Source organism: Ostrea edulis, chromosome 6 (assembly GCF_947568905.1).
Source record: "Ostrea edulis chromosome 6, xbOstEdul1.1, whole genome shotgun sequence".
NCBI lineage: Eukaryota > Metazoa > Mollusca > Bivalvia > Ostreida > Ostreidae > Ostrea > Ostrea edulis.
The window spans coordinates 2,637,013-2,657,051 of record NC_079169.1 but is presented as its reverse complement, the minus strand read 5'-3'; the positions used below and the strand labels follow the sequence as shown (position 1 = coordinate 2,657,051).

Genomic DNA, 20,039 nt, shown 5'->3' with positions numbered 1-20,039 from the left:
CAACTTAGCTTGTTAAATAATTGGATTCATCAACCAATCACAACTGATGGAAACACCTCATGACCAATGAACATCTTTGTTTGCAATCCAAGCTGAATTGTAGCAGAACTTTGTGTCTATAAAAAGCCCCTTGCTATTGAATTTCAACTATTCACATATTGTGATCCAGTCTGAGGTATCAGAGAGCTGATATAATCCTATAGATTGCCTAATTCATTGGAGCAATAAATTCTACATTTTGCACCTATTGAATTCATTCCTTGTTTTTGTGAATTTGTGTTCTTTCTGTGTTGCTTACCTGCAGTCATATTGTCTGTACATTGTAAGTAATAGTGTATATGTTGTGTTGAGTGATTTTGTATTTTAGTATGTTTAGGTGTTAGTGCTTTGTGTTGTGTATATCGTGATTCATCATGGCTGATCGTGCTTCTTCACCCCACATCGAGATCAACTTTAATACCACGCTGGAGGACATCATCAAGGCCACCATCTTTGACGATTCCCCAGCCACACCCCAGCCTCTCACCACCTCCAGCCAGAATATTGACACCAGCAAAGCAAAGACCAGATTTGATAAGTGCCCGACTTCCCTCATCAGCAACCAACCCACACCAGAGAATTCTCCAGACAACATCTCATCCTCCAGCCAGAATGACATTGACACCAGCAAAGCAGAGACCAGATTTGACAAGTGCCTGACTTCCCTCATCAGCAACCAACCCACAACAGAGAAATCTCCAGACAACATCTCATCCTCCAGCCACAATGACATCGACACCAGCAAAGCAGAGACCAGATTTGATGAGTGCCTGACTTCTCTCATCAGCGACCAACCCACACCAGAGAAATTTTCAGAGAACAACATCTCATCTTCCAGCCAGAATGACATTGATACCAGCAAAGCAGAGACCAGATTTGATGAGTTCTTGGCTTCCCTCATCAGCGACCAACCCACACCAGAGAAATCTCCAGACAACGAACTTCAGCTTGCTCTCAAGTGTCTACCACCTCCAATACCACAGAAAAACTTCAGTGACAACATCATCTCATCCAACGAAATCTTCAGTGCTCTTCAGTCCATCTTCCGCTCAGAGGCCAGTTCATACACTCCATCTGTGCTCATCAAGTCCATTCAACCCGAGATGTCCACTGCCAGCCGTGAACGACAGCTTCTGCAGAGACTTGACAGCCTTCGTCCCTTCCATCCTCAGCAGATGAATGACCTGACATCCTTCTTTAAGTACCAGAGTGCCCAAGTGGAGACTGATCGCTACTGTGCGCTTCACCAGAACTCCAGACAGCCCCACCACATCCAAGAGAGCATCAACCAACACTATACCATCATCCATCATCGCATCATGGACCGAGTGGAGAGCAGTCTACAGTTCCTGGAGGACAATCTACCTCAGCAGTCATCAACCATCAACATGACCACCACAGCACAGCACCAGACCTGCAGCCAGAACAACCTACGGACCAGACCATCCCTATCCCAGAAGGCCGTTCAGCTTATGGAGCAGTGGTACTACAGTCATCTCGATCACCCGCACCCACCATCTGATGTCATCCAGAATCTAGCCGTGAGAGGAGGAATCAAGGAGGAGCAGGTGAAGAAATGGTTCTCCAACAAGAGGAACAGAAGCAGACGCTCATTAGGGATCAGCAAGAGGAAAACACTCAGTGTTAACAAGTGTGTGCCCAGTGAATGGTGATAGTGAGTATGTTAGTGTGGAAAAAGAATCTGGGATTAATGATATATCAGACCTGCTTCTGGTTACTGTCCTGTGAAATCGTAGTGCTTGTATAGTGCTGGTACGTTATTTATTTATCCTGAGGTGCTTGTATAGTGCTGGTAAGTTATTTATTTATCCTGAGGTGCTTGTATAGTGCTGGTAAGTTATTTATTTATCCTGAGGTGCTTGTATAGTGCTGGTAAGTTATTTATTTATCCTGAGGTGCTTGTATAGTGCTGGTAAGTTATTTATTTATCCTGAGGTGCTTGTATAGTGCTGGTAAATTATTTATCCTGAGGAAAGTGCTAATAGATTATATCTTCTGTGTAGACTTTTTGAGGTCTGTTTCATTTAGATCTGTAAAATAGTGCTATTTTTATCTTTGTTTTTGTTTCTGTATTGCATGTTGATTTGCTGCCACACAATATTTGTTATAAATAAGTATTACTTCATTCATTGATCAATGTTTTCTAACTAAATGAATTTGTTCAATGTTTTCTAACTAAATGAATTTGTTAAATATTTTCTAACTAATGAATTTGTTATATTGTACATAGTTCAATGCATGAATATATTTATATGACAGTAGGAATAAAATTTTGTATTATAATTTCAAATTGATATTGTTTTAATTAGGTCACCTGAGTAAACTCTGACCTATATTATATATTGCAATTGGTTGTCGTCCGTCGTCTTGCGTTAACAATTGACAAAGGAGACATAAATTGTAAATTTTAGGATTCCAGCACCCCTAGGGTCGAGACAAAAACTGCCCAAATTTTCAAAAATCTAGAACCGCACGTGTAAGAAAAACTAAGTGATATAGAGCAGAAACGACTCTACCAAACTTGTAAATTTCATGATCCCCGGGGTAGAGGTTTTGACCCCAAGGTGGGGCAAAAATTTGTATATTAAGTGTTTATGTGTAAAACACTTAAATAACATCTTTAGTGCTATTGAAACTAAATGGATATTTAGAAAGAGAAGGTTTTGGTATTAGGGTAAGGCCAAAATGGTCAGTTATTAAATGTGTGAGAAATAGAGATTTTTAACTTCTTGATAACTACCATTCAAATTCATTTCAAATTTGGTATGAATCATCTTTGGAACAAGGGGGGCATAGAATCAAAATTTCAGGACGCCTGCACCCCCTGAGGCCTTAGGGTCAGAGCAAAAATTGACCAATTTTAAAAATCTTCTTTTCTAGAACTGTACATCTTAAGAAAAACTAAATACATAATGATGTAGAGCAGGCCAGAAGGCCTCTACCAAAATTGTAAATTTAATGATCCCCGAGGTAGGGGTTTTGACCCCAGGGTGGGGACAGACTTAGTACATAATACTGATGTGTAAAACATTTAATTAACACCTTCATTATAGGTTTATGGATGCTGAATTGAAACTAAGTGGATATTTAGAAGGAGTAGGTAGTCCTTTAATTACCAAAATTGTAAATTGCATGATCCTACAGGGATAAGGGTTTGGTTTCAGGGTAGTGTCAAAATAATTATAATAATTTGAAGGATGTCTTTAAGTTTGCTGATACTCTGATATAAAATCTAAATGCATAATCAGGAAAAGCAGAAAGGGATGTACAAAAAATAGTGAATTTCACAACCCAGAGTTTTGACCCTGGGATGGGTTCAGATTAGTCATATCTTTTAATGTTGATGCGCATATTATATTATAAAGCCTTTCATCAGTACGTGTATGCACTTTTGAGGGCATTGAAGTTTTAAGAACAGATCTTGTTTTATAACTTGCTTTCAACGTCATAAGAATTTAGCTTAGATAATCAGAACTGGAATTTTTTCTTCTAGATTTCATAGCCCTTGGGAGTAGTGATACTTTTCACTAGTACTCAGGTGACTGTTAAGGCCTGTGGGCAGCCTCTTGTTATGTATTTATAAAAAAAACAAAAAACTAGAATTAAGTTTGCCAATATTTGGTAATGATTTCGCAGAAAGGTAGTACTAGAAAACCAGATCGAACTGGTTTGCAACAAACAAGTATTCAGTGTATGATGAAAGCAGTGTCAATTTCAATTGCAACATAAGAGAAAAGATTGCAGTGAATGGAAATATATACATGTATAAGGCATTGTCGATATTGACTCTATGTGGAGAAAACAATCCTCAGTCTGGAAGCAGTCGTCCATTCATGATTTCTCTAAGAAATAAACACAAACATTATTTATTCTTTTTTTTAATAATGCAATTAATAAGCTTTCAGTTAAAAGTATTTCTTGCATAGCAAACTTTTTAGTTGGATTGCCAATAAGTCATTATACACAATGTACATAATGAAGTTTGTGTATAATGAAGTAATTTCACTTGTACCTAGCACTTCATTATAATATAATTTGCTGTATGTACAGATGTATTCATTCTATACAAAACACTGCTTACAATGTACCTCGAGAAATTAATTTTTAAAAATGTCTTTACAGTCAAGAATTCTATTAAAAGGCAATTTTAATAAAAACATAATTCCAGAAGATCACAATTAGTTTTGTACCAAACTTGAAAAATGGATATTGGTTTTCACCTATAGGTTAGGTGGTGTTTTGGGCTGTAAACCAAGTGTTGTCTGCCCAATATCTAAAGTAGCCTTTGCTTTACAGACATCAAATTTTTAAACCGGGTTCCCCATGCAAAAAAGTAGACAACCCCTATAGCTATTGATTTTGAGGTCACAAGTTAAAGGACAAGGGTTAATTTACTCTGAACATAGGAAGATACTGTCTGCACAAGATCCTGATAACCCTATTCTTGAGGGATATCAAATGGGGTACATTTGTTCCCTTGAGAAGTAGATGACCCCAATTGATTTTAAGGGTGCAAGGTCATATCACTCTGGATATACTATGAGATACTGCTTCCTCAATATTTTTAGAAACCTTTCTTTCAACATCAAACCTGGTACAAAGGTTTTACCTATGGAGTAGATGACCCCTATAGATTTTGAAGTCACCATGTCAAATTACTCTAGCTATTGAAGATATTGTCCACTCAGTATCTTGAGAACCCTTTGTCTGACAAATATCCAACTTGGTACACTGGTTCATCCTAATGAGCACTAGTAGGTGACCCCTATAGACTGAGATCACAAGGTCAAGGGTTAAACTTCTCTGGACATAAGAAAATACTGTCTGCTTAATATATTGTGAACCCTTTGTATGACATACATCAAACTTGGTACTCTGGTACCCACTAAAGAGTAAATAAACTCCTCCCCCTAAAGAGTAAAAAAACTCCTCCCCCTAAAGAGTAAATAACTCCTCCCCCTAAAGAGTAAATAACTCCTCCCCCCAAAGAGTAAATAACTCCTCCCCCTAAAGAGTAAATAACTCCTACCACTGAAGAGTAAATAACTCTTACCGCTGAAGAGTAAATCAACTCCTCCCCCTAAAGAGTAAATGACTCCTCCCCCTAAAGAGTAAATTACACCAAATGGTTTTCAAGTCACAAGATCTGCCTCCTTTTAATTTTGAATCTTAAATCAATTCACTCTGAATCTTAAAAACTGTTTGCCTGACTCATCCAGAGATCAAACCTACATTGTAGTACTGTGGTTGCCCCTGACTAACAGATAACCTTATTTTTCATTTATCATTACAGACATTTTAAATTAAATCTTTTGCAATATATGGGGGGGGGGGGGGATATGTTGGGTTTTTTTTTGGTTCTAAATATGTCATTTATTGAGTTACGGAAATAATGCAAAGGATAGTGAATTCAATCACTGCAAATTTTTGTAGCATTTTAAAATAACACATTGCTAATGTTTGCTTTAGCATTTCTAATGTGAACTATCCATTCTTGTAGTGCATACAAACAGTTGAGGAAAATTCAAGCACAGTAAGATGAATTATTACTCATCTGTACTAAAAATCATCTTAATGCTATATAGTGTATATTTATATAAGTGACATTGTAAGAAAGTTACAAGCTGATGATCCGTTTCTGGTACTGGGAACGACAGACCGGGCACACGGGTCTCTCCTCGCAGCCGAGCTCCTCAAAGGTTCGTAAACATGTCTCGTGGAACACATGAGAACAGGACAGGAGAACTGTCTTTCTTGTACATGATTTAGAATTACAGTTAGGTTGATTGGTATTCATGCTGTGAGAAGTTGGCTTGGTGATTATGGGGCCTGTGCTTTTGTCCCCTGATCTCCTGGAGTCTGTTTGTTCAGGGAGTTTGGACATACTTGACATGGTATGATGAAGTTCTTGTGTAGTGTAAGCATGGTTTGAACTATTCCCCATGTATCCAGGTAAAACCAGAGCTCCTAAACAGATAGGGCACTCTACCTCCTGTCTCATTACAGCCTGTAATAAAGAGAGTACAGATAAAACTCAGCTCCTGTCTCATTACAGCCTGTAATAAAGAGAGTACAGATAAAACTCAGCTCCTGTCTCATTACAGCCTGTAATAAAGAGAGTACAGATAAAACTCAGCTCCTGTCTCATTACAGCCTGTAATAAAGAGAGTACAGATAAAACTCAGCTCCTGTCTCATTACAGCCTGTAATAAAGAGAGTACAGATAAAACTCATAGTATCAACCTGTTCGGAGTGTGTGGAATTCCACAAGTATTGTCCAAGCCAGACCAAAAACAGTATGCACTGTGATTGTTAAACAAGAGGCCCATGGGCTACATCGCTCACCTGAGCCACCTTGGCCCATATCTGAAGACTTTCCATATATATTTGCATGTAAAACCTTAGTCCCTATTGTGGCCCCAACCTACCCCAGGAGGCCATGGTTTTTACAAACTTGAAGCTGCACTATGTCAGAAAGCTTTCATGTAAATGTCAACTTCTTTGGCCCAATGGTTCTTGAGAAGAAGATTTTTAAAGATTTTTCCTATATATTTCTGTGTAAAACTTTGATCCCCTTTTGTGATCCCAACCTAACCCCAGGGGACATGATTTGAAAAAACTTGAATCAGCACTGGGTCAGGAAGCTTTCATGTAAATCTCAGCTATTCTAGCTCATTGGTTCTTGAGAAGAATATTTTTAAAGATTTTCCCTATATATTTGTATGCAAAACTTTGATCTCCCCTTGTGGCCCCATCATACCCCTGGGGGCCATGATTTGAAAAAACTTGAATCTGCACTCTATCAGAAAGCTTTCATGTAAATTTCAGCTTTTCTGGCCCAGTGGTTCTTGAGAAGAAGATTTTTAAATGACCCCACCCTATTTTTGTGATTATCTCCCCTTTGAAAGGGACATGACCCTTCATTTGAACAAACTTGAAAGCCCATCACCTAAGGATGCTTTTGGCTAAGTTTGGTTGAAATTGGCCCAGTGGTTCTGGAGAAGAAGTTGAAAATGTAAAAAGTTTACAGACGACGGACAACAGGCGATCAGAAAAGCTCACTTGAGCTTTCAGCTTAGGTCAGCTAAAAAGATAAAAGGGTACCTTTAGTTGAATTTCTTCCCATTGTTCTTCTGTCATTATGTTGAAAGTAGCATCAAAGTTGCGGAACACTGCACGACTTGCTGCTAGATTCTCATCAATTTCGGTTAAAAAGACATCAATGTTGAAGTCGCAGGATCTCAACATTCTGTCTGTAATACTGGATAGCTGGCAGTCAAAATAAAAACATCCATTGAACCTGTAGTATGGTCTTCTAGGAACATTTATTAATTTCTTGTATTTCCCCATAAACTGATAATTTAAAATACAACTCCAACTATCTGTTCTGAAAGCATCACAACAATTCTTATTTTCTTATGAAACTTATGAGAATTCAGCAGTTGATTCTTTCTCACAAATACTAACTCCTGTAATAATGAAAATTGAAATAGTGCTAGCATGATCATTTTCTATGTTATCTCTTACCTTAGTTGCATAAAATTTTTTGCGAAGCTTGGGATCTGTGGGTGGAATTGTCTCCCTTAACTTCAGATACCAGCAACGAACCACATAGCCTCTCCAAGCAGCCTGGATGCTGTATAGCGATAGAATAACAATGACCATTGCGTTAGCGGTAAAATAGGGACATCTAGAACTTTTGAAGTACAATGTAAACTGACCTTGTGGCACATTTATGTCGATGCTCTTTTGCACCTTCGTGAATTACTCGTGTTTGATACTGTTCTTTACGACACATTGGACAGGTTTTCTTGCCAGTGAATCTTTCAAAAGCTTGTAAGCATGCCTTAAATGAGAAATGAAATACACCATTTGCAGTTCCACTTGTCCCAAATATGATAAGGGTATAGAGAAATGGTATGGTTGCTTATATATGTATTCAATATTAAAATAAAAATCAGATTGTCAAATGACACTTAATGTGAATAAAATTACTTTTGATGCTTGCTTTTATAGCCAGTACTTTGCACTTCCTACAATGCAAAAGTACAAAGAAATGATACATACCCGATGGAAAACATGGGAACAAGACAGCAACACCTTTAAAACAAAAGATAAGCATGAACTCTGTGGGTTGAAGTGATGTGCTGAATATTTAAAAGACAAAGCTAGTTAAATGTTCATTAACTACTACATGTAGGTATTTGGATCTTGACACTGACAGTAATTTTTTATCCATACATCCTGAAGTTTTCTCCTATAAATCCTTAGTACAGATACAGAGAGATATGCTTTAAAACTCCTTTATCTTGTATAGTTACTATAATACACACTGGTTTCTAATTCTTACTCTTGAGTGCTTTTACCTGCTCTTGGGTTCCAAAGTCTTCTTTGCAGATGACGCATGGTAATTTGGAGTCATCTCTTTCATTTGACTTGAATTTTACATTTTGCCATTCATTTTCAGAGAGAGGTAGATCGGGGGCATCAATCAATCCCAACTTTTGTGCTAAAATAAAATAATATTGTCTTCCTTCAATATAGATATGAATGGAAAATGTACAGTATATTAAGGAGTCATTAGTATAGATAATGTTGCATTTGCACTATAAACATGAGGGTGGCCACATTCAGTTGTGGCAAATATTTTTATTCTGAATGACTTTGACCTTTCTTGGTCACAAAACAGTGATCGTTCAGTTCACCAAGTTTGGGTATTGATCTTGTATAGTTCAAATATTAGATTGACCTGTATTGATGTTTAAAGCTAAAAACAAGATTCACCCAATCTCTGACATGGAGAAGGGGAGGGGTGCATTTATGTAATTGCATTTCACACATCATACCTAGAGTCAAGGAAATTGGCTTTGCATCCAATACATACTCTTGTTCTTCTTTCTTGGCATATTCTAGAAGGTAAAAAGTGATAATTAAAACATTTGATATCAAAGCTATGCATGAGGTATTGTAGATATACTGCTAATCCCATGTCTGACCTTTTGGCCTGGGTTTTCTCAGTCCGGTATCTGTCTGGGATTTGATCTCTTTCTTTTGTTTCTGTTTGGCTTTCGCTGCGGGACCTAGTCCTATCTGTCTGGGTCCTATTCTGACAGGCGCTCCTAAATTAAGTGAGCGGACAAGGTGATCTTGGAATGCTACTGCTGCTAAAGTGGTAGATGATGCACCTTCCTGAAAATTGTTATTCGAATTTTATAATAAATTAACTCACAAAGTATTTATTAAAAACTGTCTTGTTTCTATGTGTTTAGGCCTGGGATCTCACCACCTTAATTAGCCCTCTAGGCCCGTACCCACATCCACTAAGACGAACGCACGCACGCACACACACACACACAGATATATTGTTTGGTTTTGTACACATTCTACGAGGAAATTCTAGTTATGTGGGAAAGGTACTGCATTACTGAAATATGGTTTACCTTATCTTGTTTCTGTGAGACTGGTGTCTTCTTTGTATAAGACATGTTGATAACGAGAACTATTCTATAGAAACAAGCCAAATTACGTCACAAATCATGAGTGCAGCGTTTATTGGAAAGTTCAGTGCGAGAAACCAAGGTAAATAATGCAAGGTAATGGATATGTCAAACAATATGTGATTCGTATATTTTCGTAATCCGTTGATTGGAAATTAGCTGAAATGAGTACAGGATTTTAAAAATTCTATTTAGATATTTACTTGAAACGTATAGCCTAAGCATGAACAACTAATTCTTTGAAACATGATACTGTTGAATGATACACGCTGATCATTTGATGGACGAGTTATCAAAAGAAAAAAAGATGGATGAACACGAGTCTTCAGAAAGAATAGCAGACGTTTTTGCGGATTTCCATTGTTATTTCAACAAAGAACAGGATTTAAAGGAGGTGCATGATATTGAACATTTGTAATTTTAGTGAAGAATAATGGTTATAGGGTAAATGAGACAAAACTTCCAAGTTATGAACCATCAAAGATAATTTCTAATGCCATGGTCCTCCCATGATCCCATAGACTCATACTTTTGCTGAATAATACAACTTCAAGCCCCTGTCACTGTTATGTATATTAATTTTGAGGCAAACCTGTACACAGTAAATTATAAAACTTTAGTACCTTGTCTGAAGTTGTCGCTGCTCAGCATTTGATTTCATATAATATCCTGTATATTTTATAGCCTATGACTTACTTGACTTAATTCCTTCTCTCCTCGTGGAGAATAGGGCCATGAACAAGTCCTCTCCATTTACTTCTATCCTGGGCTGATCTTGCTGCCTCTGTCCATGACCCAAAAAAATGTCATCTACCCATTGTCGTTTATCTTTTCTAAAACTTCTTTTCATGTCTTTGTCTCCATACTTTTCTTTTAGTCTAGCTCTTAATCTCTCAGATCTTGCACTTTCTACTTTGCCCTTTAGAACTCGCCTCTCTTCTACCTTTTTCCAACTACCCTGGCTTATCCATTCCTGGTTTTTCCTTTTTCTATACCCAAGTACGTTTATGGCAGTTTCATTATATGCAGTTTTAATGTTGTTCCATCTTTCCTTTATATCATCAGGATTGGGACCTATGGTACTGTCTTCACTGAGTGCATTAAATCTATTCCTCAGTTCTATTTGGAATTGTTTCCGAACTTCTGGTACCTTAAGTTTGCATGTCTCGAATCTTGTTGAAGATGTTGGCTTCTTTCCTATTTTGTGTAGTTTAAGCATTACTTTTGTGATGACTAAATTGTGGTCAGATCCGACATCTGCACCTCGGTGTGCTCTGACATCCAATACAGATCTTTTAAAGCGCCCATTGACTGCTACATGGTATATATAGACTATATGTTAATGTAATGTTTCACGACGTACTTTATCTGTTACCTATTTTTTGATGATATCTAAAAAATGAAATTTTCAGTGATCTTTATTTTGGTACCTCGAATTAAAGAAATGCCAGTGAGTTAACGAAATGCCCACAGAAATTACTGAAAGTACCGAAATTCCACGTTAGATAATTTTTTTTGAAAATTATACATTGAAAGATTAGGGATTGATTGTGTAAAATTCCACCTCTGAAAAAAAAAATTAATATAAAAAGAGTCTTGTTAGAATTTGTGTCAATCTAAGGAAGGTAACTCATGTTATTTTTCTTTGAATGAGAAGAATGTGTTCGACCATTATTTCCTTGTTGTTATACATATACATTGTTTAAGATGAATTAAATCAATGTACAGATGTATTTTGCCATTCAAACAAATATTGTATGGGAAATTTTTTTTTTATCAGTGATGTAAATTTTGCTAGAGTTATCTTTCTTTTAAACACTGTGAATACGAAAATTTAACACCATTGAATATTCTTTATTTTAAAAGTGTTTTATCATCAAAATTTAACATATATGTAAACTTGTCAATGATATGCATTAATGTATATAATTAGAGGGGAATTTCGGTAGTTTTAGGTTGCCTTTTGGTAATTTCTTGGGGCATTTCGGTATATCGCAGGCATTTTGGTAATTCGGGGTACCCTCTTTATTTTGACTATTAAATTAAAAATGCAAACAGAAAGACAAAAAGGGTCATAATCAGGAGAAATGATTCTAGTTAAAAATTATATATAGAAACATATATATATGATTTTGTTTACATGAAATTATCACTTATTCCATAGATATTAAATTATATTTCATTTACTAGCTGATGTGGTTTGGTTTATATTGTGCTTATGAGACCATAGTGTGCTATATGTGTATTAAATATTTATGCTCTTTAATATTGTCTCTTTAACAGGAGATCAGATCAACTGTTCGTGATTTAGAACAAACAGCGAGAGAGATCCATGCTGTTCTGCAACAAGTACATCAGAGAGATGGAAGTAAAAATGGTATGCACATTGATATTAACCTGTGAAAAAAGATTTACTGTAAATTTTGTTGGTGCATTAATTGTCTGTCTTATGTCTACTGCATTTCACCATGCACTTTTGAGCTTTATGAAGTATCAAGCCCACTTCCCTCATCTTTTGAAGATGAAAGGCTTATTATCTTGCACATGTTGGTCAACAGATCTGTTGCCCAGAAGACCACATATTGTGTGATAGTTCTATATTTTAGCTAGAGAACCTTTTTCTTGATAGTCATCAAACTTCAAACATATAAAGTTGTAAATTACCTTTTGACATTTTTTGATCAAAAGGTCCATGGGTTTCTGTTCCATGTGTTCTAGTTTACTGTTCAGAAGAAAATGTTTTACCAAAGAAATAGTTTCGTTTGATGACGCTTATAATACATTTCAGGTCAATAGTTCAAGGTCACCAGGTTTCGAATTGGAATAAAAGAGGGCATGCATGTTTTACAAATATTTCTTATTAAAATGTTCTTCAGTTGCTGACATATGCAAGTGCACTGAGCCATATTTTGAAACAGCAAGGAAGCAGTTCCAGGAATTAAGTTCAAAAGTACCAGAAAATCAGTATTATAGGTACTAAACTACTCTAACATCGCAAGTAGACTCTCTGTTGTCAAGTGCTGTATACACCTTAGTTTTTGCCACTGTTCGATTTTTGTTGATTTTATGGAAGGAAAAAAACATGACATTTACACTGCCTGTGAAATCTTGCATGTAATATTGAAACAAAAATGGTATATTTGAAGTTGATTGAAAAGGAGTCGAGAAATTTTTTTTAAATAACCTGCAACAGATTCAAAGTTGTGTACAGTGACTTGTAATTTGGAAATAGATGGATTATAGAATTCATCTCATAGTGTTTTGTTTTATGTCATTCTATGTCAGTTTGTAATTTAGGAAATGATGAATTATTGGCTTGCATCATAACAGAACAATTATGTACTTTGATCTGATTTGCAAGAAAATGATAATGGTGAATATATTTTAGAGAACAAATAATGGAATACAGTCTCTGTAGTAAATGTAAACACTAGATGTTTTTTGTATTTTATATTCTTTATCTCGGTGTTTGTTTTGATAGGTTTCATGACCATTGGAAATATGCTCTCCAAAAACTCTCATTTCTGTCAGCTCTGATTACCTACCTCAAAACAGAGAAGCTTGTTTCAAGGGAGGAAACTGCGACAATGCTTGGAGGTTAGATTAGATATATTAGTAATGGCATTGTTTTACAGACTCATCAGTAACTGTAATGAGGAAGGTTTGACATTGTAGTGAAACTAAAACAAGGAGAAGGCTTTCACATGGATCTCGATGACTATCTGATTGGTTTGTTACAGATGGCAAGTGAACTGGTGAGTATGTTTTTGTTTCCAAGTTCTGTTTCAATTCTTTATCCCTTTCTTCATTTTGTACTTGAAGTTGTATTCAAAACAAAATATGCAAGGCAATTATTGGATTTTTATGCCCCTTTACTCATAGATTCGGGATCATATAGGTAGAATTTGGTCTGTCTTTTTGTCCATGAAAACTTTAACCTTGGTCACAACTTTTGAACGGTTAGTGCTAGGGCTTTCATATTTCATATGTGTATTTCTTGTGACAAAACCTTTCATAAGACATCATACTTTTTGACCTCATGACCTTGACCTTGGAGGTTGGCCTAACTTGGAAAACTTTAACCTTGGTCTTAACTTTTCAATGCATAGATAGTGATAGGGCTTTCATATTTCACATGTGTATTCCTTGTGAAAGACCTTTCTTTGGTACTAAAATTTTTACCTCTTGACTTTGCAAGTTTTACCCACTTTGAACAAAATTAACTCTGGCCATAACTTTTGAATGCTTAGTGATATGGCTTTCATATTTCATATGTGTACTCCCTGTGACAAGAGTCATAAGACCTATCTCCTGGTACCAGAATTAATTTACTGCCATACAAGGGCAAAAGTGTTTCACAAACAAATCTTGTTTTTAACATGTGATTTTGAATTTGTGGAATTGTGTGTACAACATGTAGGTGTATGCTTCTGGATATTCCTTCTTTCTATGGATTACAAATGTCCTTATCAATATACCCTTTCAGTCAAGGTTGGCAGTGAACTCGGTAACAGCTGGAGACTTCAACAGACCAATGAAAATTGCTAAATTTGTGGCAGAGCTAGATACTGGATTCCGACTTCTAAACCTTAAGAATGATGCACTCCGTAAGAGATTCGATGGACTGAAATACGACCTGAAAAAGGTGGAAGAAGTGGTGTATGACTTGTCTATCCGAGGTCTAAAACCCAAGGAAGGAATATGAAAAAAGCCTAAACAGTATGTGTTGGTGTAAACCTCAGCAATGATTCAATGTCCGACAGAAAGACATCTGTATGTTACGAACTTATACTGAATCAGTTTCAATTCATTCTGAGTGTAGAATGATACCAATGGCAATGGTCAACATTTAGCATGTTACAAGGTTTCAAAATGAAAACAATATTCACTGAAATTCAGACAGTACTTCCCTAGGCTGTAGTGGAGGGTCAGATTAATGTTTTATAGAGTATGTGTGTTGATATACCTACATTAAGGTACCTCAGTGTTAAGAATTTAGCAAACATTTTAGGAAAGATGTGCACTTAAGACTTGATTGTGTGCGAAATATGTGCATTCAATCTCTGTATTATTGAACGTAATCATGTACATGTATTAGGTCAATTTCTTTTATGATATTTGTATTAAGTCTTTGAAGATCACATGTTTATGTGCTTCAGGCATCTTCTCAATGTTTTATTGTTATAACATTTTTACTGCCTTTTACCCATGATAAGTTTCTTACTACATTAAGATGATTATGTGAAAGTTGTGAATGTTGCACTGGTACATGGACCAAGTAAACTGTTGAAAATTGGCGCAGTATTTGGGTTTTTAAGTCAAACTTCAATGGACAAGACCAGAACTTTTTGGAAAATGTATCAATATATACACCCATTAATATTTTACTTGCCAATGCAAAGTTATTTCACTACATGTGTTTTTGCATGGGATGCACCATGGTGTTTAATTGCATGACCATTTCTGTGTTCGACTTTTGATTTGTGAAATCGTCCTAAAATGATGGGAGTTGTCCCCAAATCAGGTAGAGGATGTTATATGTTAAAGCCTACAAGTAGCTGTTAACAGGTTTACAAGGTATACATGTAGATGATAGGGGTGAAACGATACAGTACCTTCTCGATTCGATTCGATTTTCGATACTTTAGTCTCGATTCGATGATTTTCGATTCGATACAATAGCGTGTACCAAATTCTTCATAATGCTAAGATTTTCTTATGTTTCGTTGTATTTATTGCTTTCTGCAAATAAATTCTACATAATGTAAAACCGTTTAACATAGAGCAACACTCTTATCACTTGTCCTAAAGCCGAAATGTCGCCATACCCAGGATTTATACATTGGGGGTGCATTTTTCAACTCGACTGCATCCATTTTGATACAGCAAAGTTTACTCGTATGTTGATTGGGCAATTTTCAATTCCATTGGCTAATCAGGAACCGTGTTATCAAGAGCAATGTGTGCTATGATTTTAAAACCGTATCGAACCGAAACAGACCCCAAATAAATCGAACATTGAATTGAGACCACTACATCCTAGTAGATGATATCTTACAGGCAACCATACCTACACTGGACTATCCTCCTAATTTTTGCAGAAGACTGCTGCAAAAAATCAGTTACCGTAATTTGGACCTGACATTGAGGATGCGGAAGTGCTATTGATTTTATTCTATATTTGTTTGTTTGTGCAAGTCATGAATGGTCCATATCTTTTTAACAAATTAAAATTAGATGCTCTTCCTTCATGCTGAAGTTAGTTTTCATATGAGGTTGAGCTATAAATCTAGCTCAAGATCATTTGGACAAGAAGGTCAGTAAGAGAAAAGGGGTAAAATTTGTAATAAACTTTAGAGATTGTTGCTTATAACACAAGGGTTTATCATGACCTTGAACCAAAATCATTTGGATAAGTTTAAGGTCTCAGGGAGAAAAGTTTTAAGATAGTTATCCAAACTATACATAATCCATCTGAAACCCAAATGGAGAAATAAGTATCAGCAATATATTCCTTATTGTTTATAATCTTATTGTTTGGCTGGATAGCTGTAAAGTGGGTTAATGTGTTTTACTGCCAATATGTAGATTGTGGATTCAAATCTAGCAGGAGTGTCATTTTTTTGTTACTGAAACTTTCTATGAAACTGCGTTATTTCACTTTAGTAAGTTGAATTTGAAAGTTCCAAGAACTTGGGGCATTTGATCAAGGACACAGTAGAAAGTTTTGACCAATTCATATATTTTTGTTGTGGAGGAACAGAGACTTCCATACTGTAGACAAAGGTTGCTTTTGGCAAATTTTATACTGTGATTCATGAACCTCACACCAAGGTCGTAAAAAGTTATGGTCGCATGAATCAGAATTCCCATCAGGTATTGAAGACATTAGATATGGATGAGGGGGTAGTTGGTCTTATTCGGACAGCTCTAGTGACAGGAAGTTTAAACATTAGATATGGATGAGGGGGTAGTTGGTCTTATTCGGACAGCTCTAGTGACAGGAAGTTTAAACATTAGATATGGATGAGGGGGTAGTTGGTCTTATTCGGACAGCTCTAGTGACAGGAAGTTTAAACATTAGATATGGATGAGGGGGTAGTTGGTCTTATTCGGACAGCTCTAGTGACAGGAAGTTTAAACATTAGATATGGATGAGGGGGTAGTTGGTCTTATTCGGACAGCTCTAGTGACAGGAAGTTTAAACATTAGATATGGATGAGGGGGTAGTTGGTCTTATTCGGACAGCTCTAGTGACAGGAAGTTTAAACATTAGATATGGATGAGGGGGTAGTTGGTCTTATTCGGACAGCTCTAGTGACAGGAAGTTTAAACATTAGATATGGATGAGGGGGTAGTTGGTCTTATTCGGACAGCTCTAGTGACAGGAAGTTTAAACATTAGATATGGATGAGGGGGTAGTTGGTCTTATTCGGACAGCTCTAGTGACAGGAAGTTTAAACATTTGATATGGATGAGGGGGTAGTTGGTCTTATTCGGACAGCTCTAGTGACAGGAAGTTTAAACATTTGCATTGTAAGCATTACTGTTGCAGAATGGCCATTTCAACTGCACACAATGACCTTTGTTAAAAAAAGATTGTAAACTTTCATGTATTTATTGGAGTAGAGCACCTTGAAGTCTTTGAGTAAGTTTGGTGTGACAGTGAAAAAGGTGTAACTTTTCACAACTGATAATAGGAAGGTAAATATTTAGGATAACTGTTTTATGCCCACGTAATTGGAGAATCAGGTCAAAAGTTTTTGTTCTGTGTGTCTGTCTTCAAAAACTCTCACCTTGGTCAAAACTTTTGAGTGGATGATGAGAGGGGTTTCATATTTCACACGTTTTCCTTGTGACAAGGCCTTTCTTTTGGTACCAAAAGTTTTTACCTCGTGGCCTTGACCTTAAGGTTTGACCAACTTTTGACATAAAACTTTAACCCAGGCCATTACTTTTGAATGGATAATAATAGGGGTTTCATATTTCACATGTGTATTCCTTGTATCAAGACTTTTCTTTTCATACCAAAATATTTGACCTCATGACCTTGGAATGGGGACATCAATGACTATTTCACAAACACATCCCGTTTGTCAATGTAACACTTGCAAAATAACCTGTGTTTGATAGAAAAATAAATGATAAAAGTATATTGTAGCAAATTTACTATTAGGTTTACTGACAATTAAAATTAAATGTACCAGTACTTTGAATATCAGTCTGATAGTGTGGTGGAGCTGAGCATGTGTATGATTTGTAATGCAGGGGTCCCAGTAAAGTCATTTTTAGGCAAGTATAACTTTGAAGTCTCTATATTAACTTTATAAATAATTTACAAATACTTCCATGCATGTCAAAGCATAGGAATTTTAAGATTTTGACCACATCATAAAAGAAGTCCTTTCAGTTACATTTTGACCACTTCAAGGAAAGCTTAAAAAGTCCTCTTGGGTCATTTTTTGCTTGTAAATCTGTTTATTGGTCATCACGGACACCTGTTGGGGGTTAACCAGGGACCAAGACTTGTTGGTCAGTGTTGAACATCACTTTAGACATGGTCCTGTCAGTGGCAACGTGATGTATTTCTTGACACCTTGATACTCATCAACTCCTCATTATAATCAGTGTGTCCCTAATGATTTCTATTCTTAATGAGAATATTTACCCTCAATTCAGATACCAATCATTGTCATTTTCATAAACCTGATATAAGGATATGAATTAACATTCCTATTAAGGTTGACACTTACTGCAAACCTCTAATGAACAGTTGTGACATTAGAAGTGTTTTTGTAGTTATAGAAATAAGCTGATAATTGACACGAATAAATTCATTACTCTTGTGGGAAATGTGGCAAAAGTTTCAAATTAATTAGTGTGTCTTGTTATTGGCAAAAACATAGTAGAAAGTTGATTAGTATAATCCATGTGTATTGATCTTTTAGGCATTGCTTCAGTAATGGTCAATCTTCATTTTACTTTTATCTCTTGGCTTAGTAACAGTGACAGGTAATGTATGATTATGCAGGTATAATTTTAAAGTACATCATATGTAACTTAGTATAATATTTATGTGAATTATATATGTTTTGCATTAATTAGTAATGCAGTTAAACATGCGTATAATGAACATGGTTATAACGAATGCATGCTTATTGTGAAGTGATGATTGTTTCCCTATTAGAGGAATTAGATGCCAACATTTTATTTGATATAACAAAGCTTGTTAAATCTTAACTGTTTTTCTCTGGTCCTGAAGGTTCATAATGTAAACCTGTTATACAGTATGTATACTTGATATGTGTTTAAAACAATTTAAAAAAAAAAATTATAAAAGTTTTATGGATTTTATTACTGTTCAAATAATATATTTTCTCTCTCTCTCTCTCTCTCTCTCTCTCTCTCTCTCTCTCTCTCTCTCTCTCTTTAATTTCCTTTAATTATTTTGTAATGTGGTCACAAAATATATATCTTTATGTAATTTTTTGAAGAATCAAACTCAATGCGCATAACTAAAAGGAGTTTTTAAGAAGCCAACTTTAAAACTAGTTGCATTATTATTTCTTTGATAATTGAAATAAAACCCTTATTTATTGCTTGAAATCATTGAAATTAATTTTGCTGAATTAATGTATATAACTATACACTGAAATACTATAACAACCTGTCCATACCTAAAATCATGTATCGCAAAGGCGTATTTATAGCAGAATATGGTGGTATAAACAATTTTTATTGAAGCTCTAGTACAGATAATTTTGTGATAATGATATGCATGTTTTAAATGTGAGTGTCCTGACACGCCGCGTTTTTAAACTATAATTCTTTTTATGTAACTTGCAATGTTAAGGACGCTGCATGCCCCTCTGGCCTGGCTGTTAATAACGATGATATGTATAGCTAGGGAGATATTATGAACATGAAAAATAAATGTGACAGGATTATGTTAATGTGTGCTAGGAGTCACTCACCTGAACCTCTGCTTGACTCATTTATTTTGACAGCTGAATTTTTTGTATAATTTCATTACAATTTTTATTACACCTTGGATAAACTAAGAATTTTCAAGGCAATTTAAATGTCCTTCTTCATTGTGCAACATCAAAGATTGTTTTTCTTTTACAAACTTGACTTTATCAGATGTGATTCTCCATTGAATTAATTAAGTTTATCAGACGTAGAGTTGATTAGGAAGAAACTATTCAATGTTTCATGTGCATTTTTAAAAAAAGACAAACCCAGATTGCAATTCTGAAGATTTCAAGAAAAAATCTTTAGAAATGAAAAAAAATAAAATGTTTTTTTAAATTGATGATACATATGACTGTATATCAAATCAATATGATTAATTTGTGTCAATATAGGAGACATATCCCCCCCCCCTTCCACACACATTCATTAATGGATAAAACTGATTTTAATAGCTTTGTACAGCATTTGCTTCATATTTATGTGATACGTTTGTGGTTTTACTTTCCT

General features: G+C 35.6%; 3 protein-coding genes across 4 annotated transcripts; 2 read left to right on the top strand and 1 right to left on the bottom strand.

The window, feature by feature from the left end:
- The first annotated feature begins 413 nt into the window (after nt 1-413).
- Nucleotides 414-2,010, top strand: LOC130047056 (uncharacterized). The gene is made up of 2 exons (XM_056141240.1): nt 414-534; nt 856-2,010. The coding sequence occupies exons 1-2, from the start codon at nt 414-416 to the stop codon at nt 1,710-1,712; spliced, it is 978 nt and encodes a 325-aa protein (XP_055997215.1). The 3' UTR covers nt 1,713-2,010.
- A 1,914-nt stretch (nt 2,011-3,924) lies between these two features.
- Nucleotides 3,925-9,648, bottom strand: LOC125646215 (RING finger protein 32-like). Of its 2 annotated transcripts, none has more exons than XM_048872406.2 (9): nt 9,501-9,648; nt 9,057-9,249; nt 8,907-8,969; nt 8,427-8,569; nt 8,128-8,160; nt 7,782-7,906; nt 7,588-7,696; nt 7,165-7,329; nt 3,925-6,067 (listed from the first exon to the last, which is right to left on the bottom strand). In XM_048872406.2, the coding sequence occupies exons 1-9, from the start codon at nt 9,543-9,545 to the stop codon at nt 5,678-5,680; spliced, it is 1,266 nt and encodes a 421-aa protein (XP_048728363.2). In that variant the 5' UTR covers nt 9,546-9,648; the 3' UTR covers nt 3,925-5,677. The 2 variants fall into 2 exon arrangements, with proteins under 2 accessions (XP_048728363.2, XP_055997214.1); XM_056141239.1 differs by lacking the exon at nt 3,925-6,067 and adding an exon at nt 6,101-6,263 and having other exon boundaries at nt 9,501-9,645.
- Nucleotides 9,649-9,837: 189 nt separating this feature from the next.
- Nucleotides 9,838-14,853, top strand: LOC125646222 (translin-like). Its single transcript, XM_048872420.2, has 6 exons — nt 9,838-9,951; nt 11,841-11,934; nt 12,434-12,530; nt 13,039-13,154; nt 13,233-13,312; nt 14,044-14,853. The coding sequence occupies exons 1-6, from the start codon at nt 9,838-9,840 to the stop codon at nt 14,260-14,262; spliced, it is 720 nt and encodes a 239-aa protein (XP_048728377.1). The 3' UTR covers nt 14,263-14,853.
- Nucleotides 14,854-20,039: the final 5,186 nt, after the last annotated feature.